Raw genomic sequence first — 22,791 nt, 5'->3', positions numbered from 1 at the left:
TGATCAATGGAAACTGCCTGCTGCATCTCAGACTCAGAGCTGTTGGTCACCAGACTCTGCAAAGAGTCCCCAGATATAGAAAGAGCCACAGAAGCACAGGCACGTAGGTAATGAGGTATCAGAGAGTCATTTGTTTGTCTTGTCTTTTTTGGAATGTTCACAGAGAAACGGAACTTTTTTCCTTTTTTCTTATTTTTTAGGGCTATTCTTGTGGCATATGGAGGTTCCCAGGCCCAGGGGTCGAATCGGAGCTACAGCTGCTGGCCTACACCACCGCTACAGCAATGCCAGATCCAAGCCAGTCTGCTACCTCCACTGCAGCTCACAGCAGCGTCAGATCCCTGACCCACTGAGCAAGGCCAGGGGTCAAACCTGCATCCTCATGGGTACTAGTTAGGCTCATGACCGCTGAGCCATAATGGGAATTCCCAGAAACCGAACTTTTTTGGAGAGGGAGGTTGCTAGCCCTTCTGGAAGGTACAGACAGCATCAGCTTTTAGGGGAACTTCTTTGTCTTGAGACATTTACCAGTTTGGGCCCCTTAATCATTTATGTGTGTTTTCTCCAACAATTACTTGGAGAAAACCGAGGTTGCCTTAATCTGCTTCAGATGCTGAAGACAGGGTGCTGAGAGCTCTGCCTATTGCCGGACCGTGTTCCTGAAGGAGGGAAAACCTGGAGCCATCTCTTCCTCACTGTGTGACCTGTTGTTAGTGACTCAACATCTCTGTGCTTACACAGCCTCATCTACAATGTGAAGGTAAACAAATGGTACCTGCCTCGTAGCGCTCTTGGTGAGGTGTGCCTGGCATATGGCAAGCACGGTATGTGTGGCTGTTAGCGTGTTATTGGTCGCTCTTGTTGGTGGTGGTCACCCAGTTCTCACAAGCAAGCTTGAGTGGCAGCGCTCCTTTTGCCTTTGTGAGCCCCTTCCTTCATCAAAAAAATACTAAAAATTATGTGTTATGACTGCCTGGGTATAAAGACTAATATAATCCAGTTTGGATTATATTCATTTTTTCCCCTGCTTATTTTAAGAGAAACCAAAACATTTTTGTGGGTCTTAAAGGTTTTGTGGGAGGTCCCGTCATGGCTCAGCGGAAATGAATCTGACTAGTATCCATGAGGACCCTAGCCTCGCTCAATGGGTTAAGGATCTGGCATTGCCAAGAGCTGTGGTGTGCGTTGCAGTGTGGCTCAGATCCCGTGTTGCTATAGCTGTGGTGTAGGCTGGCAGCTACAGCTCTGGTTCGACCCCTAGATTGGGAACCTCCATATGCCACGAGTGCGGCCCTAAAAAAAAAAAAATATTGTGGGCTCCAGGCATGGTGCCCACCATACTGCTGGACAACTTGGTCCTGGCTGTGGCCCCTCTCTGTGTCAGGTTGTGTGTGAATAAGTGGCTGAGGCAGACTTTGGGGGATGTTCTGTGGGTCGTTGTGAGCACCTTCTATGAGCCCTGGAGATGCCTTTGGCTGTGCCCCTGGGGCAGCCAGGGAGAGAAGTGTGTTCTCACCAGGAGCTGCCTCTGGGCACGTGCCAGCTTCACCACTCCTGACCCAGCCCTGGTGCAGGGAGCCATCGATCAGAAGACACCATTACTTCAGGGGCTCAAACTGCCTCGGGTGACTTAGGTCCCTTGAGTGACCTGATCTTCTGGCGAGGGTAACCAAGACTGAAGACTCCCCAAGGAGTTCCTATTGTGGCTGAGAGGATTAAGAGCCCGACTAATATCCATGAGGATGCGGGTTCCATCCCTGGCCTCACTCAGTGGGTTAAGGATCCGGCGTTGCTGTGAGCTGTGGTGTAGGTTGCAGATGTGGCTCGGATCCTGTGCTGCTGTGGCTGGGGTGTAGGCTGGCAGCTGCAGCTCTGATTCCACCCCTAGTCTGGGAACTTCCATATGTTACAGGTGCAGCTGTTAAAAATAAAAAATAAGGCAGCCGTCCCAGGAGGGCTTGAGAGTATCTGCAGAGGAGAGCCCTGGGGGAGTGGATTGCCTATGATTGGAGGGCAGGGGGCTTGGTGTTGGATTAACTTGAACTGGAAGATGTGTCTTTTGTCTGCCCAGATAGGGTGGCACTGACTTACCAGGTGCACAGAAGCTTTTCATGCATTCATTCCTCAAACATTCGCTCAGCAGCTTCTGTGCAGGGGCACTGTGCTAGGGCTGGGGCCACAGAGATGTGTTAAGACCCTGTTCGGCACCACCAGAGCTCCCTGCCAGGCAGGGTGATAAGAGCTCTTGGCATGATCCAGACCAAGGGCCAGGAACCCTGGATGAGGTTCATTCTGGGTGGGAGTTTGATGGAATACTTGTGGGCAAGGGTTACTTCTCTGCAGCTTCCTTGTCTGAAATGAAGTTGAGGACGTGAGGATGGGAGGATGCTGGAATCCCCACCTCCATCCTGCTGGACCTCGTGTATTCCAGGGCCTGGAGTGGGGCCTTCCAGGATCTGGGCACTTAGTGTTCCCCAGCCATTCAGGGCCAGATTGTGCTGGAAAAATAATGGTGGGTGGCTTGGCAGAGGCTGGGCTCAGGGCAGGGGAACATCAGGAGAAGCAATGCCAAGGTTAGGAGTCAAAGGGGCCAGTGGTGAGAACCTGAGAAACAGGGCAGGTGACACTGACTGGGGCCCATAATTTTTACTTGCTGGGACAGGACTCTGAGGTGACAGCTGTTACATGTTGGCAAGGGCCCACTAAGGAGGCAGGCCTGAGGGCTGGCAGGGCCTTTCCTTGAAACCAGATGAAAGTACTGGGCATTCAGTGAGGGTCTGGAGACTGAGTGAGGGGTTTGGCATTTGGTGATTGGGAAAGGGGAGGGGGCAGGATTCAGCCTTGGGAAGGCTTACTGAGACCATGGGACTGGGCAGAGTTTTAAGAGGCATTTTTTTTTTTTTTTGTCTTTTTAGGGCCCCACCTTCTACATATGGAAGTTCCCAAGCTAGGGATTGAATTGGAGCTGCAGCTGCTGGCCTATACCACAGCCACAGCAACACCAGATCTGAGCTGCATCTGACCTACACCACAGCTCATGACACCACCAGATCCAGGACCCACTGAGCAGAGCCAGGGATCGAACTGCATCCCCACAGATACTTGTCAGGTTTGTTGCAACTGAGCCACAACAGGAATTCCCAAGAAGCATCTTCTTTTCTCATTCTTGGTCCCTGATCCACTTCAGGCCTCTTCATTCCTTTACTTGTGCCCTTTGCCTGGGCCAGGAGTGGGGAGTCTCAGGCAGGCTGAGGCTGGGGCTCCCCTCCCAGCTGGACCTTTGGCGGAGGGACTGGCATGGGGCTGCCTGCTGGTATCTCTCACATCCACTGTTGGGCCAGCTGGGCGGGGGGCTCTGGAGCTTGAATTTTAGCCCTTCTCTGTCAGTATCCTCTGTCCCTCGGTTCTGAGACCCTTTTGCTAGGATGTCAGGGGTTCTGATATTCTACCCCTGGGAGGGCAATTGAAAGGGAGCGCTTAACCTAACATGCGGTGTTCGTGATGGTGGCATCTCAGGTGACAGGTGGCATGTGGGTGTGGCCTTCCCTGGGAAATACCCTTTTAGGATACGGCCTTCCCTAAGCAGGACCTGGGAGGAAGCCAGAGGCAGAGGGCCTCCCTGTTGCTGTAGTACCACCCACGTCCACCTGGGGGCAGTGATGCCCAGTCTAACTAATCCCAAACTCTTGCACACCCCACTCAGGTTGCATCTGATTGAGAGGGGTGCCCAACCTGGAAACCAAAAGCCTGGGAAGAGCTTGAGACCCTAGCCCACTCTCGCACTGAAGAGACGGGGTGACAGACCCAGTGGGAGCCTGGCCTTTCCAAAGCCACAGAGGGAGCACTCCAGCTCTTTGCTCATCACCCTAGCCTGTGTGTGACAAGGAAGGCTTGGGGTGTCTCTGTGTGAGTGGGAAAGTCTTGGGGCCTCCAGGGTGCATCAATCCAGAATCCCTGTGGCCTTGGTGCCTCCTCTGAATGAACTTGCCAGGCAGGGCTGCTGGATGGGTAGGAGACCGGGCTGTGGGCCAAGTGGCCTGGGGCTTCATCCCGCTGTCCTGCTTGCCCATGTGCCTCTAGGAGACTTTCTGGGTCTCTCTGCTCTTACCTGGGAATAAAAATGCACCCCCGATCATGGGCTGGCTCTGAGGATTCAATAAGTTGATTTAAAAATAAATTGGATTTTCCCTCATGGCTCAGCGGAAACGAATCTGACAAGGACCCATGAGGACACAGGTTTGATCCCTGGCCTTGCTCAGTGGGTTAAGGATGTGGCATTGCCATGAGCTGTGGTATAGGTGGCAGACTCAGCTCTCAGATCACTGTGTTGCTGTGGCGTAGGCCAGTGGCTACAGCTCCGATTCCACCCCAGCCTGGGAATTTCTATATGCCATAGATGTGGCCCTAAAAAGACATGAAGGTGATGTATGTCCTCTCCCATCAGGAAGAGTCCCCTCTTTTCCCTGGCTTGATGTGACATGAGGGCCACCCCTGTCCACTCCTTTCCCAGCCCCTCCCCTCCCCCACCCCAACAAGAATCACACGCACATAAGAATATAGAATTTTATCTTATTTTAGTTAAAAAAAATAATCGTACCACTGAATGAAGAAGTAGTTTTTTTTTTTTTCTTTTTTGGTGAGAAGGGAGGAAAGAAAAAAAAAAAAGCAAATGAGCCCAAAGAAAAAGAACTTTTTATATTCATCTGTATAAACATATTCGCTAAGGCAAACGCAATCCAGGGCCAAGGCTGCCGCACTGGGGTCAGTACCTCTAATTCCTGCAGATTCTAAGGCCAAAAAAATAAAACCTCTGCAAGTCCAGCAGGAGTTTTGTGGACTCTTGGGAGCATTTTACTAAAATAAAGAGTTATCGAGTTTAAAAAGCAGTGACGCTGTCACAACACACACTGAAAGTTGCATAACTGCGGCCTTGGCGGCCATTCGCTTGTTGGGACGGGGGGACCGGCACAGCTTTACGACACAGCAACGGACACAGACGCGCACACACACCGACACGCACACGCGTGAGCGAGCACATCGGGAGCTGCGTGGGGCCGGGCCGGTGGCATAGGCTGGGCCACAGCCCGTCTGTGGATGGGCACAGGGAGGCCTGGGGTCCCCATGCTTTCTCAGGGGAGGGTGTGACAGGACGGGTCCCATCGCTGGTGACAAGGCGGCAAACATCACTTGGGGAAGGAGGGTGTGAGAGAGCTGAGGGGTGGGGGGCCCTGCTCTCCACCCCCTAGTCCCATGCCAACCACTTAAAGCACTTTTTGCACGCCTCCAGGATAACGGAGATGTGCTGGTTTCCTTTCCTATGAGGGTCCAGTCCCTCCTCCCCGATTCTGCTCTCTCCAGAGCCCCAGGGACCCTCAGGCTGTTCTGGGTGAGGGGGAGGTGTGTGGGGGGTGACCAGGGAGTGGCGTTTCTGCCCCCAGAGCCTTTCCTGCCCATGATCCATGGCGTGGCAGGCAGAGTGTGGGCCCGTGAGGTAGTTTGGCACAGCTGCCTGCTCACCCGGCCTGGCTGGGCTCCCGAGAGCTGGGGTCTCCATATCAGCGTGGGGTGCCAGGGCCCTGGGTCCCTTCTCTAAGACAGAAGCAACCCCCCTTATACCAGCGGAGAGAGGAGGCAGGGCCGGAGGAATGGGCAGCCCTGGTGCCACTGACCAGCTCTAGGGAGCTGGCCATGATTCTTGCCATCTGCTGCTCCCCCAGTCTAGGGAGGGGCTCCGGGGGCCCCCAGGGCAGCGCAGCCTGGGGGTGAAGGGCTTCTGAGGGTCAGGGAGGAGGACGGGAGGACAGGCGAGAGAGTGGAGGGTGGTGCACCGGCAGGGGGCGCTCTGGAGCCGGGCGCTGGGCTCGGAGCAGGAGCAGCTGGAGCAGGCGGCAGGCAGCCGGGATGCCAGAGGTGCAGGAAGGGCCAGGGAGGGCTGGGCCAGGCACGGAGGCGGCTGGTGTCACGGCCTCGGGAACAGCGGAAGGGAGCGGGAGAGGCCAGGCGGCTGGGGAGACCCCTCCACTGGCTCGTTCACAGATATGTGTGGCTTTATTAGCCTGGTCCCTTCAGACCAAGCCAAGGATCAGGCTTGGTCTCCGGTCTGCCCACCCTTGCCAGCCGGACCGGGGACCGGGTGCTGGGGCCAGGGCCAGACGGTGGGGCGCATCCCTTGCTACTTGAAGGTGGACTGCAGCTCCTTGAAGGCCGCTTTCCGCTGCTTCATCTCCTCCGCCTGCTTCTTCCTCTCCTCCTGCTCTGCCTTGATCTCCTCCTCGAAGCGGCTGGACACGTTGATGGCCTGGACCTGGCGTGGGGGCAGAGGTGAGGTGCATCAGGGCTGGGGGAGGCTCTCTCTGGGGTCTCTCCTGGTTGTGCTGCGCCCCTGCTCCCCACCACCAACACACACAGCTCTGCCTCGCTAGCCTGGTGGTGACCAGGCATCCAAGCCACCTCCCTGAACCTCAGTTCTTCCATTTAGAGCCTGGTGCTCTGTAACTCTGACCTCACCGATATGTTGGGAGGATTAAAAGAGAGAAGGTGATAGTGGCTGCAGCAGAGCCTGGGTCCTGTAAGTGGGAGCTGCTGCTTTTTTTTTTTTTTTCTGGCCACACCTGTGGCATCTGGAAGTTCCCAGGCCAGGGATCGAATTCAAACAGCATCTGTGACCTATACCACAGCTGCGGCAATGCAGGAGCCTTAACCCCCTTTGCCAGTCTGGGGATTGAACCTGTGCCACCACAGAGACAAGGCTGGAACCCCAACCTGCTGTGCAGCAGGAACTCCAAGTGGGAGCATCCGTCCCCTCTTCTTAGCTTGTCCCCTGTCCTGGGAAGCCTGGCTGCACCCCTGGTCCCACTGATGAACGCTGCTGAAACATCCCATCAACCCCAGAGGCCCAGAGGAAGGTGGGGGGCGACCTTAGCTAACATGGGGAGGGGGAGAAACAAGAAAAGGCAGGTGCCCTGGGGCCCAGGAGGGCAGGATCCAGGAGCCGCACTGTCCCCTCCATCTCAGCATGTGCCGAAAGGGCAGCAGGCTGTGCACGGAGGTGGCCTCCGGGGCCCATCATCCTCCATCCAGGCTGGGGCAGGCTGAGGCCCCGAGAGCCAGGGCTGCTCTCCTTTCTCCTGGGCCCACCCTTTAAGGCCCCGTCCTTTGGGGAAGTGGCTCCGTGTGCCAGGGAGAGGACAGCTCAAAGTGGTTCGCTGTTCCTTCTTGAAGTGTACATACCCGTCGCTCACTCCAAGGGCAGGGAGAGAAAGGGGAAGCTGGAAAGGGTCACGTGGGCCCTGACCAGCCCAGCTCAGGTGTCAGCTCCTCATCAGCTGTCTGTGGCCTCGGCAGGGACAGGAAGGGGAAGCGCGAACCCTCCTGGTGGACCCCGGCCACCCCGTCCTCGAGCTGGGGCCTTCCCCCTGCCCCGTTCCTTACCTTGGCCTCGAAGAAGCTCTTCGCTCCCTTGACACCCTCGGTGGACACATCGATCTCGGAGAGGCGGGCCAGCACATGCAGCCCGCTGTCCTCCTGCAGCTCCCCGGCTGCTGCCTTGCGGAAAATCAGGAGGAACTGGGGCAGGGAGAACAGAACGACCCAAACGGTGTCAAGGAGAGAGGGAAAGAGGCCAGAGCCTGCCCACACCCGGGCCCAGCCGGAGGCCTTGCCCAGGAAAAGAGGCGCTTACAAGCCTCTGCGCACTTCGAGTCCCCACCAGGCCCCCCGTGCCCTGAGCCTCCATTTGCCCATCTGTACAATGGGTGGCTATGTGACCTGTCTTCTGTGCCCCCCGCCCCCACCACCCAGGAATGGGGCTACTGCAGGCTGCTCCGCCCAGGCTCAGCTCCCATCAAAAGCCTCAACCTACTTCTTACCTTTGCGTCCACTGTTCCCCCAAGCCAATCTGCTCTAAAATCCATTTAAAATCCTAAAGGTAAAGGACCGTGCTCATTTTACAGAATGAGGAAGGCTCAGAAACAAGAAAAAACCCGCCCCAAATTGCAGCACCAGAGAGTGACGGAGGAAGAATCTGAGCCCAGGTCCTGACTCTTAACTATTAATCTGTGCTGCCTGCACCTTCCTCCCCAGGACGCGGCTTCCCTGGGGGCTCCGCCACCTTTCTCTTGCCCCTGCCTCCTCCTTGCGTCCCATTAGTTCTCCCAGGCCCAGCCTGAGCCCTGACACTTGAGGCCACCCTCTGGCCCTGGGATCTGTGCCGCTGCCATATGGCTCTGAGCCTCTGCTTCCTCTTCCATCAAACAGGCTTGCTCCCAGCTCCTGTCTCATAGTGGGGCCCGAATGTGAAGTCACCAGCCCAGCGCCCGGCTCCTCTTGGATCCCCAGTCCATGTCCCTGCTTCTCCCCAGTCGTGGCCTCCTGTCATTTCACTCTCTGTGCATCTCTCCCTCTACACGCCAGGACCTCTGGAGCACAGGACCTTTCTCTGTACCCCTGGAGCCCACACAGTGTCAGTCTACCAAAGTCACTCAATACATGCTCACTGCATGAGGGAATGGCTGTGCCTCCTTCTCACATAAGCATCTCAATCTCCCTGGGTACCAGCTCCAGGATCTGCTGAAACCCCACCACTCAACAGCCAACTGTCAGCCACTCAACAGCAGCCTTTCAAGAATAATGTTGCTCAATGACAAAGGGGGATTGGCTCCTCACCACCAAGCCACCCCCTGACCCGGTGTCGCCCCCCAGTGGCGGAGCGGGGCTCACCTCCCGGAAGCTGAGCTTGCTGTCAAAGTCCTCGTCCACCTCCTTGATCATGTTTTTCAGGCCCAGGTGGGTCTGAGGAGCTCCCAGTTTCTCCATCATGAGCTTGAGCTCCATCAGGTCAATGAAGCCATCCCGGCCGGCATCATACCTGTGGGTATAGAGAGAAAGGCCTAAGGACATCCGGATACCTCGTACCTGACCAGTCAGGGGGTCACCAGCTGGAGGGCAGGGAGCCTGGGGGCTCAAAGGGCTCCTCCCACCTCTGTGTCATCTCATCATGGCTGGAGGGGACCTTGGCCCAGGTGGAGTCCCGATTCATGGCCTAGCTATTGCTTGGTTACCTCTGATGATGGGGAGCTCACTATGTGGCCTGGCATGTTGAACAGTGCCAACTCTGGGCCAAACCCGCTGCATAAGGAAGCAGAAACCAGAGTCCCTCTGACTGTGATGTGACCAAGTAGGGAGGGAGCATTCACAACACTATGGGGGTACGGGTTTGGGGGGTTCTGGTGGTTGAACTATCTCCAGGCACCTCCAGAGGCACTCGAGGGACCCTTGGCTCCATCTCTCCCCCACTCCCTGTCCCCACCTAGGAAGGAGGCAGACGATACCACATGTCTCAAGGCCACAGGAGGCAGGGGCATTGCTAGTTTTCCAGGAGGAGGCTCAGGGTGTGTCCAGGGAACAAGTTACACAAAGTGCTTGCAGTGAGTATAGGGATTTGGTTGGGCACCTGGAACAAAGGCCTAGAACAGTGATTAGGTGATAAAAGCGGGAGTTCCCATTGTGGCACAGAGGAAATGAATCCGGCTAGGAACCATGAGGGTGCAGGTTCAATCCCTGGACTCATGCAGTGGGCTAAGGATCCGGAGTTGCTGTGGGCTGTGGTGTAGGCCAGCGGCTGTAGCTCCGACTTGACCCCTAGCCTGGGAACCTCCATATGTGCGGGTTTGGCCCTAAAAAGTGGAAAAAAAAAAAAAAAAGTGCCTCTGCCCTGCACATTTCAGGTCCCTTTTTTTCTACCACCAGCAGCCTGGCAGAGATAGTGACAGGGTGAGGGGCAGAGTCTAAACATCTCTCTCAACTGGCTTCCTTGTGGCAAAAGCTTGGGTGACAGCTGGCCTCCAGGGCCATCCCCTGACTGGTGCCACTGGTGCCCGGAGCACACAGCGTGGCGGATGTGGGTGCTGTTCCCACAGCCCAGCCTGGCCCTCTTATCAGGCTGACCAAACAACCGCGCCGTCTCCGGGTGGGCTGGGGAGACTTGTCTCAGGCTTGCCAAACAGGCCTTCTGAGCCTAAAGAACCTGGTGCAGCCCCAAGGCCTCAAGCTAGCTGGGTGACAGTGTTGGTGACAGTAACGTGACATAGAGGGGCTGAGTTCCAGAAATTTCCTGGAGACCTGCAGTTCCAACATTATCACACATGTCATTCCTATGCCTTCCTCAGTTCCCCTCCCTCCCACTCCAGTTATAAATAAACTTCAAAAGACTATGGACGTTTAATAGCAGCCACTTTTTGAAATCCGTCTCTGTGCTGGAAACTTTATAATAGAGGCTCAGAGAGGTTAAGTGACCGGCCCAAGGTCACACAGCAGTAAAGGAAGAAGCTGGGCTTCCTCTTTTGGGCTCAAAACCCCTCACATTTGCTGTGCCCAGCCCCCTCCACGCGTCCTGGGGCTGCCAGCAGAACAGAGACGTCTGCCTGGAGTGCTGAGCCGAGCATTTGTGCGAGGGGTATAAATAGTTCACGAGCAAGTGAGTCAGTGGCTGGGAGTGACGCAGCATGGGGAAGACAGGTCTCTGGGAACTCGGCAGGGAACACAGGGTCCTGGGGCCTTGTCCCCCATTGTGGGGTGAGGGCTGGAGTGAGGGCAGGTGGGCCACATGAGCAGTGGCCACAGCCGAGGCGGAAGCAGAGCGAGAGGATGTGGTAGAGGGCTGTGGGACTTGGGAGGCTCAGGCAGGCCAACGGACCTGTGGCCCAGGTTCCTCTTAGAGCTGGAGGGACCCTGTGCTGGATGGAGCCCCCCTGCCTCCCCTTCCATCTTTGGAGCCTGTCTGCCTGTTGGCAAGGGGCTGGGCGGCTGCTGCAAAGCCTTAGTGATCAGTTCCGGAGCCACCCTGAGCCACCCAGGAGGGTAGTGGGTGAGGAAGTCTTCCCCCAGGCAAGTCACATGGACCCCTCACCCCCTCCGCCCCACTCCTCGGTGCCCCTGAGGAAGACAAAGCCCCTGCCTCTTCCTGAACTTGGGCTCCAGTGAGGGTCGGCAATGACACATCGGGCTGCAGCAGAGGGCCTGGGTTCCAGGAGACAAACCCTTAGTATGATGGTGACTCTTTCATAGGGTCACTGCAAGGACTTGGTGGCTCCAGAAATGGCAGCTACCACTTCTATCATGAGACTTCGATCCCTTTGTTAAACACCTACTACATGCCAGGCATTTTCACTTTACCACCTCTGTGCTCAGCAGTCCTGGGAAGTCCCATGTCCCCACTTACTGATTACGGAGGTGTGGGCACTGGCCCGATACCCAGCAGCCCAGGGGTTTGGATCCCCGTCCCTATGACTCCCACCCCCAACTCTCTCCACTGCCCCACCTGCCTCTCCTGAGCCTCAGCTTGATTTACTGCTCAAGAGTTTCTCCCGCAGCCTGGGGTGGCTCAGTTGCAGAGGAAGCGCAGATAAAGTGTCCAAACTTGGACAGAAACGTGGGCTCTGGCAGCTCCCAGGCCTGCCTGGGCTGCAGCTCAAACCACGGCCTGAACCGCTGCCTGCATCCATCAAGCATCAATCAATTACTGGGCCTGGGCTCTATCCCTGGTCCCCCAGGGGGACAGTGGCGGGGCTGGCTGCAGTGCCAGAGGATCCATCACCAAAGGGGAGGTGACAGAGGGTGGGGAGAGGCCAGGTGCTGGGCTGGGAGTGATGACACTGGAGGGGACTGTTCCCAAGAGACCCCTGGAGAGTGGACACCCACTCCGTGCCCTGGACTCTGATGTGGGTGGGCTCTGGGTCATCGGATCAGCCGGGTTCCCGGGTAAACCCTGGAGCCTTGTGCTCACAGCAGCTCCGCTAAGATGGATCTGAGTCCAAATCCCAGCTCAGCCTCCTGCTGGCTAGGGACCCTGCTCAAGTCACATGACCTGTGAACCCCGATTTCCCCACTGGCCTCACGGAGATCAGACCCTTCTCGGGATGGTGACAAGAGTTAAGAGATGATCCAAGCAGATTCTGAGCTCAGAGGCTGGCCCACGAGAACTATTTCGTATATACACACCGACGGCAGTACGACTACCACTAAATTATTTTTGTTAACATTTACCTTTAGGATTAGGGATTAAAGGAGATTAGGGATATAAAATGCCTCGTACACAGGACATGCCTATTATACGTCATCTTAATAGCAGCTGCTGAGAACTTTTTAATGTGCCAAATACTAGTTAAGTACTTTGCGCATATATTATAAAAGTGGTGATGATGGTGAGAATGATTGAAAAATACGATTTTCACCCTTAGGCACCAGTTTTGAGGGTGCGTGGCTGGGACGGAATGTTTGTTGCACCCTGGCCTGGAGGCCTGGGGTGGATGAGACCCCCCCAGAGGTCCCTCCAGCATCTCCCCCTCCTCTGGAGGTCCCGCTGCCCCCCCACCCCATGAGGCCTGACTCAAAGGACCCTGTTACTTGGGGAGGTGATGAGACAGCATAGAATCTTTTGCTCTCTCGCTGGGCCTCAGTCCTGGATTATCCTCCTGTTTCTCCGCTGACAGAGAGGGAGGTGACAAAGGGGGAGACTGTCACTGTGCCACCAGCAGAAGGAAGAATGGCAACCCAGGAGAGAGCGAAGTTCTAAGACGCCTGGAAGCAGGCCTGTCCCTGGCTGGGGAGACCCTCTCTTCCATCAGCCCTCCTCCTGAGCTGGAGCTGAGGATGCAGGTGGCTCAGAGGATCCAGGAAAAGAGAGTCCACACCCAGGATCTGTCTGGATGCCTGGTCCACTCACTTCCCCGACTTCATGATACATAGTGACACTGGGGCCCAGAGTGGGTAGCCAGCAGCTCAGGGTCACACAGCGGCAGGATTCCAAAAGTTGTAAGCTTTCCTCCCTGCCTGTCTCCCGCCTCCTTCTTGGTCCCATGAAGGGTCCTGGATTCTCAAGCCTGCAGGGCTGGGGGAGACTGGGCTGAGCAGAGAGGCCTGGGAGGGCCAATTCCAGCCGGCAGAGCTGACAACAAAGCTCCCGGGCTGGGAGCTCAGCACTTTTTTCCAGCCCTGGAGGGAGGCTGCTGCGCCTGGCACTGGGCCCACATTCCTACCCGCCTCCCCCCACCCCCCAAGTAGTTCTCAACAGGGAGCACTCAGCAGCTGTCCTGGATGCTGGTGACAAAATCCCCTCCCATCTGCCCTTGAAAGTGGGGCAGCGGCCACCACCCAGGCAGACTTTGCCCCTTGGGGCTGCAGGTCCCATCCTGCTGACTGTTACTCCTCCGGTTCTGATAACCAGGAGTCACGGGGTGAGCAGTGGCTGGCTCCAACGGCGTGCCAGGCTCACCCGTTTCCTAACAATATTATCACTAGTGGCTACTCTTGGCCAAGCACTTGCTATGTGCCAGGTACCGTACTAAGCGTTTCACATCCAATCCTCACAAGAACTCTGTGCAGCAGGCAGAAATATCCCCATATGACAGACAAGGAGACTGAAGCTCAGGGAGAAAGTGACTTGGCTGACAAGGACACACTTGGGATCAGAACTCCGGCTTGATGAAAAACACGTTACTAAAAGTACTACTATGCCATGTCCTGATGCCACAGACCCTGTACCAAAGAACCTCAGGTTGAACAGGGCCATGTCCTTTAGCCATTCGTGAGGGTCGGATTCCTAATGCAGTTTTCCTACTCGGTGTCTTGAATACCTCTGAGGATGGGAACCTCACTGCTTCCCTACAGCGGCCCACTTTGGTTTCGAAACTGTTCCCTAGAAGTTGCACCTCACCCACGACCCTCTCCCCCGCCCGCCAGCCGGGCAGTACCTCTGGATGGCAGAGTGAGGAGGGGTCATCATAGCCCCCTGCACAGGGGAAGGGTGGGAACAGCTCATTTGGGAGCGTGGGGACCCCGATTCTCTCCCTTCTGCTTCCCAGGCCTTGGCTGATGGCCCCTCTGACATCATGGAGGACCCCCGGGAGGACAGACATTTGGAGAGGGGGGTTTATGAATCACCGGGCCCCCAGGCCCACCTGGCTTTGTTCTCTGCATTCGTGGGCCTGGTCTTCCCCATCCTGTCTGGGGAGGCCCCACGGGCCTCTAGGCCTCTATTCTTTGTCCTGCAACATGGGAACGTCCCTCTGGGCAGGAAAGTTCTGGACCACAGAAGGCACGTCTGGCCTCGCTCGCTGTGATAGCCAGCTTGGCCCTGGCCACCTCCCTGTGCAGGTGGACGCCCAAGGGCTCGGTGATGACAGCCCAGCAGGGCCCGCCCCTGCGCCCCCACCCCAGACTGCCTGACTCATGCGGGGAAAGCCCGGCCGCCCACCACTTCCTCCAGTCCTCCTTGTGGGGGGGCAGGTCTGACACTCATCTGTTGCTCAAGGGCTGCTCACGCCGCCCACCCCCACAGCCTTCCAGTGAGTCCCAGGATCAAGTGGAGTCCCCCTAGGCTGATGGCAATCTCTTGGGGGCTGTCAGGGCTTGGGGACCTCCTAACTTTGGGTTCAAGCACTTCACACTGAGCCCCCACTCAGAAGGCGTAGGTCGCAGCCGTGGCTCCGACTCAGTCCCTGGCCTGAGGACTTTCATTTGCTGCAGGTGCGGCCATAAAAAAAAAATGCTTATACTAGTGATGGCAGAGAACCAGAGTTTGTTATTTAACCTAATCTCCCCTCTGCTCATCCTGTTCTTCCCTCACTGCCCAGACTGAATGACCCCAGCCGTAGGGTGGCCCAGTTCTTCTTAAATCTTAATGCGCACGTGTGGGGAGTCCAGTTACAATGCAGACTCTGATCCAGGTCTGGGGTGGAGCCTGGGCATCTGCATTTCTACCAAGCTCCCGGGTGATGCTGATGTTGCTCTCCTCGCGTCCTTGGAATCAGAAGGACTCCAGTTCCAATCCTGCCTCCGCGCCTCAAGTTGTGTAAACCTCTCTGAGAACCAGTCTTTTTTTTTTCTTTTCTTTTTAGGGCCACACCTCCTGCAGCACATGGACGCTCCCAGGCGAGGGATCGCATCGGAGCTACAGCTACTGGCCTACACCACAGCTCACAGCAACGCCGGATCCTTAACTCACTGAGCGAGGCTGGGGATCGAACCCACATCCTCGTGGATACTCGTTGGCCACAACGGGAACTCCCGAGATCCAGTTTTCTTATCCAGGAAATGGGTGATGATAATCTGACAGGAGGTTGAGAAAGGATTAAACGAGAGGGTCCCCGCCTCTCCCTCCGCAGAGCTCAGGAGTCCCCGGGCCTGGCTCCATCCAGCAGCACCTTTCTGGCACGGAACCCTCACTTCTCTGGAGTCCTTGAAAAGCAGAAGTCAGCCAAGGAGAAGGCTGCTGGGCAGTCAGAAGGAACTCAGCTGTTGCAGGGGGTGGGGGGACTGTCCCTGCTGAGGCCTCAGGGTCACTCTGCCTCCCCTGGGGGCTGGGCTGGTCCTGCAGAAAGGAGCCCGGACAGCAGAGCCGGGTCTCCCAGGGCTGAAGCCAGGCCTCCACCCAGAGGCACAGGGAAAAGGCGGAAAGGTACAAACCCAAAGGGAACCAAAAGTCCCTTGGGGGTGGAAGGAGGGGAGGGTGACTCAGAGTCAGAAGGGAAGTAGGAAGAGCAGAGGACAAGGCCTCAGTCCAGGAACTCCTCCTTCCCCAGAAAGCTAGTCGCTCCAAGGGTAAGGACCTAACCTCTGAACCCCTAGAGGGTTCCTCCCCCTCCAACACCCACCCCCCACCCCCAGCTCCAAGAGCCTCCCTGCCCCCAACCATGAACACAGCCCTCACTTGGCCTTGGGAGCTCCCCACAGGCAGTCCTGGTTCTAAGCCTGCGCCTGCCGCTTCCTATAACCTTGGCCGAGTGACCGCCTCCTTGAACCTTGACTTCCTCATCTGGCAAGTGGGGATGATGACAGCCACCCCCTCCCCCCACCCCTGCCCTGGGCTGCGGTGAAGATTAACACACTGAAATAACACACTGGGCCTGGTGGCTCCATTTGACAAGGAGAGCGCATGGAAGGAGGGGGCTGGCTGTGGACAGCTGTCCTCAGGCCATCTTTCTGGAGAACTTTCTGTCCACGTCCTAAAGACATGGAACCTTCCATCTCCAGCCCTGTGGGCCCAGCTTCCCCACCCCCGCAGTCCCCTCGACGCCACTGCTCTCCTGGGGACTTGAAGCTTCTTGAGGCCAGAAACTGTTTGTGTCCCTGAAGTCTCTGGAACTTGCCCACAAGAAACTGCAACAAATGGTCTGTTGGTGAATGATTGAAAGAGCAGCTTTTATGAGTTTTGAAAACATCATCTTTGCTTTTGAACAGCCCACAGACCAGACGCGATGGCAGACTCTACCCAAGCTCAGGACGTTTTAAACTAATCCTCAGACCTTTTTAGCAGGCAGGTTCTTTAGCCCCGGGGGGAGGCTCTGAGAAGCAGCGGCCCCTCCCCAGAGTCACCCAGGTGGCGGTGGCGCTGGGTCCTAGTTTTGTGTCACTCTGGGGCTGCCGTTTGCTCTTCCCTTTTTTCCTGCCACCTGCCTTCCACGTAATGAAGTGATAATGAATTCGGTTCCCCCCTTTTGTTATTTATCAAAGCCATATGTAGCTGTCAATCAGAGCGGTGGCCCAGCTGGAGGCAAGGAAGGTTCTCGTGCTGGGTCCCTGTCACTCGGGCCCAAAGCAAGAGGCTTGTTGCCAGCCTGGGGTAAGTGGAGGCAGCCAGTGGCTCTTGTGAAGCAATCTCTGCGCCAGCTGCCACCACCGGGGCTGGGGATGGTGGTAGAACTTAATAAGTACTTATTTTGTGCCAACTACTGGGTTAAGCACTTCGCAACAACCCTGTGAGGTGGGTGCTATTACTCTCCCCCTTCTAGGATCAGGAATTGAGGCTCGCAGGGTTTCTGTGTCTTGCTCCAGGGCCCATAGCTGGGATTCCAACCCAGGGCGGCAGACTCCAAAGGCCCTGCCTTTAACCACCGCACCAGACAGCCTTCCTGGAGGGCGAGCAAGAGTCTGAGGGGAAACAGGGAGGTGGAGCAGGTGGAGAGGAGGGGAGGGCGGGCTGGGAGAAGACAGGGAAGCTGCCGCTCTGACGCAAGGGGTCATGAAATGATGTGGCTGGGGATAAGGCTGGGGACATCTTCCTCGGATTCCATGGCAGGTTCAGAATTACACGGGCCGTCTTCCCTTAGGGCAGGTTTCGGCTTACAAAACCCTGCAGAGTCCCACGCAGGCTGTGGCCAGCTCAAAGGCGGCCCCCTCGAGGCCCTCTGGGGCCACACCATTGCCCCTTGCCTGGGGGGGGGGTGGTCCATAGATAGCCCTGGATGGATGGGCAGACAGAGGTGGGGGCGAGGGTGGGATTAGAGGTAGCAGGTGCAGCCTGAAGCCAAAAGGGGGCGAAGGTCTGAGAATTCAGGGGCCTCCAGGGCCAGAGATCTGTTTGCGTGCATCTGCTCCCCCCAGCCCCAGCCTGAGAAGCGGGGACCCCCATTCCCATTGTACAGAGAAGGATGCTCTGGTTCAGCTGCAGAAAACCTCCCCGTGACCCCAAGAGAGTCACGACACCTTCCTTGGCCTCGGTTTCCTCTTCTGTAAAATGGGCAGAAGGGATGGTGACAACCCCTGAGGCCTGTTCCAACTAGAAACCACACAGTCGCGGCGTGAGGTCAGTGATGGCAGAGCCTGTCTGTCTTCCCTGTGTCCCTTCTCTTCACCCTCCGTCTCCGTCCTCAGGAAGTGTCTGCTGCTGAGCCCTGAATGGGTGCCCTGGAAGACCCCGGAGGGCAGTTCTGCCATTCAGAAGGGTTCGGGACTGCTCAGAAATAAGGTCACTGCTGAATCACCTTCGGGAACCATCAGCAACAGTCTGCTCCTTTTACAGGTGGGAAGACTGAAGCCCAGGCAGGCTGCACACTGGGTCATTCAGAGGCCCTGCAAAGCCCACTTCCTAGCTCCTGGCCCCTAAGGCCGGTCCAGCTCCCAGTTCCCTCCGACCTCTCCCCCTCCTGCACTCTGCGGCTCTGGGGGTGGCTTCCCAGCAGGGCCGGGTTCCCCACCCCCTGCCTTGGGAGCTGCAGATCAGGGTGGAAGTCTCTCAGCAGAGCCCTGGCTGGGATCCTTGGGCCTGGCTTGGCCCCAGGAGGCTGCAGCCCCGCTTGGACAGCAGAAGCAGAACGAGGGTTTTGTCCAGCCTGAGAGCCTGTCTGTTGGCTGTTCACAGCCGGGACTCCGCTGGGCTGGGCTCCGCTGGCACAGTGAAGCCTTGTTTCCTTGAATACAAAATCTGCAGCCTTCAATGCTCGCCAGGGGCCCCCGGAGGGTGGCACTTCCTTCCCTAGAAGTCCAGCTCTCTGGGCCTTCCTGCCCCCCCCAATACCCCAGCAGGCAGTAGAGGTGCCAAAGGGCAAGCTTGCAACGGTGGCGGAGGGGGTGGGGTGGGGTGGTGGTGGTGTTCCACTCCACTCGGTTTTCACCAAAGTACCCTTCGTCCAACTAACACCAAAACCGGTCTCTTTGGAAAGTGAGCTTGCTCTGCAAATGCACCTTCAACACCAGTCCCCTGGTCACGTGCCCCCTTCCAACCAAGCTGCAGACTCTTAAGTCCGGGTGTGTTTGGCATGTCCGGGTTCTCTGAACAGCTCCATCTTTTTTTCGGCTGGGGAGGGGATGTCACCGAGCCCAAGAGGAAGAGGACTCTGGTGGTGGGTCCATGAGGCAGAAAATCAGCCATGGACACGGAAGAGGGTTGCAGGAGGGTGTTTCCCCAGGTGGAAGCAGAAAACTGTGATGGGAAACCCAGGTTCAGATCCTGACTCCATCATTTGCTAGCTGGGTGGCCTTGGCAAGTTAGTCAAATCTCTCTGTGCCCAGTCTGGGCCACTGCGCCACGGTGAGAATGACAGTTCTGTGTCATGGGGCTGCCGGGAGGAATGAATGGAAGAGCTTCTTGGTCCCCAGACACTATTAATGCAGGGATCGTGGCGCATTGGAATAATCTCCCTTGCATGGCGGGGGGTGGGGTCGGGGGGGCAGGCTCTACCAGGAAGTTCCCAACAGCTCTTCTATCAGGGCTGGAGTCCTGGACCTTCTGCTTTCCTGATACTGCCTGTTTGTGGTCAGGAAGCAACTTGAGAAGAACTTGCAGCCCAGACCCCAGAGTCAAAGAAGGAGGCTCCTCAGGGCCCAGGGGCCTCCACACAGAGGCCCCGAGGAGGGTTAAGGACTCAGTTTCCCCTCAGGCTGATGCTCAGAAAAGCATGGTCCCAGCCGGTCCAGTTCTGAGAACCCAAACCCTCTTCCGCCGCATTGGGATCAAATGCAGAAGCAGCAGCTGCAGAGAGCAGTGAGAAGCGGGGAAGAGCCTTTCTCAAGCTTCGGGGTTGCAAAACAGCCCCTTCCTGGGCTTCCTGCTGTACCTGGGCACACAGTACGGCCTACACTGACACCCCCCCCCCCCCCCCCCCCGCCCGGGGCCAAGGAAGGGCCAGCGCCCCTCTCTCTGGACTGCCTGTTCCGGGGCAGTGGGGAGGAGACCTCCTGCTCCCAAGACTTGGCTGGAGGACGCTTCTACCTTTCGGATCCACCTCCAGATCCACTCCAGACCACACCCTGGGACTGCTTCATCAGGGGTCAGGGGCAGGGGGATGGGCAACAAGACGGCGGAGGGGAAGAGTACCTACCTAAGGGCGGGGGTGCTGAGCGCCTTCTCCTCTGCCCCACCCCCAGGCCCAAATGTGGCTGGGGTGGGGGGTGCAGTGTGGCTGACCCCCTCAATCCCAACTGGGTGAACCCAGGGATGGACCAGACGGGGACCGGAAGCCTTTCTCCCTAGTCACTTCACAGACATTTAAAGTTTTGTTGCTGTTATTGGGGGAGGGGTAAGCCCACAGGCCTGGAAGTACCTGTTCAACCTGCTGGGTTAAAAGGTAAAGCCAGGGGTGAGAGCAACTGGCCAAGTCAGACTGGAAGGTGTGGGGTGTCTGGGACCGTGTGTGCGGAGGGAAGGGGGCCCGCAGCGGGGGAGTGGGGCAAGGAGAGGTGGGGCGTTCCCACGGAAAGCAGGGGGCAGTGACTGCAAAGGCGGGGGAGGGCTGGCCAGGGCAAGAGGAGAGAAGGAAAGCCTGGGGAGGGAGGAGGGACTATGGCGGGGGGTACATGCCTGCAGAGAAGGGGTCCCTCCCCAGCGTCAAGGATTGGGGTCCTGGCCATCGGGCTGGATGGGGGTAGAGGTGGGAGGACCTGAAGGGGCTTAGACCACAGTTTGCTGGCAGATGCCGAATAACTAGAGGGGGCGTGGGGGAAGGGTCTCGGCTCAGAACCCACGTTGTGGGGGATCTGAGATAAGCAGAGGAAAGCAAAGGACCCCAAGCGAAAGACATGGTCACCTTTGTTGAGGCGCTGGAGGTGGGGTGGGGTGTTTCGGACCCGCGTTTGGGGGTGGGCTTGGAAAGGGAAAGGGAGGCCTCGGGGTCCTCAAGCACGATGTTTTGCAGGTGTGGAGAAGCATCGCTAACAAGGCAGGGATCCTAGGCCAGAGATCCGGAGTCTCCAGACCCGTGTGTGTGGTGCTAGCGGGGGCTCGCGGGGACTTATCTAAAAGGAGCCGCGGGGTCCCCCACTGTGTGTGCGCGCGTGCGGGGGGCCGGGGGCAGGCGTCACTGTGAGGAGGGGTCGCGTGCCAGGGGCCGCGGGTCCTCAGAGCTATATGCGTGGTGGGAAGGAGGTCCCGAAGCCAGCCTCGCGATTATGTGGAAGGGGCCGGGGGGTCCCCAGCCCTGCTGGGTCGGGGAGCTCGACTGGCCGCCCGGGTCTCGGGACGGCGCGGGGTCCGGGCTTGGGGGCTCGGGAGCCGAGGCCGGCTTGCGGGGTAGGTGGGTGGGGGACCGAGTCGGGCGGGCACTCACTGCTTGAACATCTTCTCCATGTCCTTGATCTGCTTCCTGGAGAACTCCTTGAACTCGGTGTAGGGGTTGAAGACGCGGCGGCTGGGCGACTGGGGCTCGCCGATGCCCTGGTTGAGGTCGGCGCGCCGCAGCAGCTTGGCGCTCAGCTCGTCGTCCGCGCTGCCCAGCGCCTCGGCCGCCTCGTCGGGCGCCCCTGCCGCCGCCGCCGCCCCGTTCAGCCCGGGCTGCTCCGGGGCCTCGCCGCCGCCCTCGCCCTCCATCTGCAGCCGGCGGCTCAGCTTGCTGGCCAGCTCGTCCGTGGCCATGGTGGCCCGCGCGGCGCTCGCCTCGGCCCGGCCCCTGCTAACCGCGCGCCCGCACCGCCTCTGGCCGCGCTCTTCCTCTTCCTGACACTCCCCGGCGCCAGGCACCGCCCCCGAAGGTGGGACTTACTCCCCAGCCGGGCCCGCCTGCTCCCGCCCCCGCTCCCGGTCCTGCGCAGCCGGCGCGGGCTGGGTCTGGAGCGCGGCGGCTCGAGTGTGCCGGGGGCGCGGGGTCCGCCACCATCCCGCCCCCCCGTAAGGCTGGGGGTCCCCGGAGAAAGCCACCCTCCCCTCCTTCCTCACTGGGCCCGCCGAGCGCGAGAGGTCGGCTGGGGGCCGGGGACTGAGGCGGGAAGGAAGAGGGGGTCCTGCAGTTTAGGTGAGGGTCTGGGGCGCCGAGGGGCGCCGCCCCCAACCCCTTCTCTGGAATCCCCTCGCGGTGGAGTCGTAATCCTGTGCGGCGTGACACCCTGTCGGTTGCCATGGAGACGACTCGATGTTACACACTGGCGTTCTCAATGAGGGTTGCAAGGGTAATGAACAAGGTGGACCCAGGGAGCAGGAACCCCCGTTTAGATGTTACCGCAGCTGGAGCCGCTGCATCTTTTGGAAGGGGATGGACCAGCAGCTGCGAGGGAGATGGCGCTGGGCCTCAGCCCTGAGAGGTTCTTGGAGACCGCGGAAGAGAGAAAGGGAGACGGGGCTGGTCCTCTCCCCCTGGGCCAGCACATCACATGAATGACTTGGCAGAACAGCTACTGGGCCACGCGGGTCGCCTGTGACTTTATTTTAGGGGAACTAGCAGGGAGATCTTGATGTTGCCGTTTTAGTGGGGATCCCAGAGGAGAGATGTCCCCTCCAAGGGCCCATGGGATGGGGAGTCAGGAAGAAGCCAGAGAGGATTTCTCTCTGGGCTCTGGTCTGTCACCTTAAAATGGCAAAGCTGTGGACCTCCAGCATCGGAAGAACGAAAGGGGTGGGGCTGGCTAATAAAACAGATTCCCAGGCTCCTGTCCAGACAGACAAAACTGATCTTTGGAATGAGGCCCAGAAATCTGCATTTCAACAGACACTCAGGGGAGTCTGGCTGCTCGAAGTTTGAGAACCACAACTATGCTTTGTGCTTATTCTCTAGGATGTTAGGACGATGCTCAAGATCATTTTGCAGAAATGGCTCCCACCAGCCAACATGCAGAGAAAAGATGGGGTCAGGGCTTAAAAAAAAAAATTAAAAAAAAAGCAACCCCAAAAAACAGTGCTCTTCAGGCAGAGAGCACTTGAGAATGTAGAAACTGTCAGGTGTTACAGACTGGTTTGTACAAAACAGATCCTCAATTGATATGTATTGATTTGCCATAGTATGAGTATTGCTAAATTCATTTAAAAATCAATTTTTAAAAAGGATAAAATTGAAAAAAAAGTCAAAATCCAGATAATACAAAATTTTCATTAATTAATTTTTTTATCTTTTGTCCTTTTTTTTTTTTTTAGGGCTGCACTTGTGGCATATAGAGGTTCCCAGGCTAGGGATCTAATTGGAGCTGTTGCCGCCGGCCTACAACAGAGCCACAGCAATGCCAGATCTGACTTCGTCTGCGACCTACACCACAGCTCATGGCAGCATGGGATCCTTAACCCACTGAGCCAAGGCCAGGGATTGAACTCGCAAC

General features: G+C 57.4%; 1 protein-coding gene across 1 annotated transcript; it reads right to left on the bottom strand.

The window, feature by feature from the left end:
* Positions 1–4,675: 4,675 nt before the first annotated feature.
* On the bottom strand, positions 4,676–21,188 carry EFHD2 (EF-hand domain family member D2). The gene is made up of 4 exons (XM_047791976.1): positions 20,820–21,188; positions 8,719–8,866; positions 7,432–7,566; positions 4,676–6,304 (listed from the first exon to the last, which is right to left on the bottom strand). Exons 1-4 carry the CDS (start codon positions 21,122–21,124, stop codon positions 6,173–6,175), a joined length of 720 nt encoding a protein of 239 aa, XP_047647932.1. The 5' UTR covers positions 21,125–21,188; the 3' UTR covers positions 4,676–6,172.
* Positions 21,189–22,791: the final 1,603 nt, after the last annotated feature.

Source organism: Phacochoerus africanus, chromosome 8 (assembly GCF_016906955.1).
Source record: "Phacochoerus africanus isolate WHEZ1 chromosome 8, ROS_Pafr_v1, whole genome shotgun sequence".
Lineage (NCBI taxonomy): Eukaryota > Metazoa > Chordata > Mammalia > Artiodactyla > Suidae > Phacochoerus > Phacochoerus africanus.
Note: the sequence above shows the minus strand (reverse complement) of the source record. Positions and strands in the feature narration are given on the sequence as shown.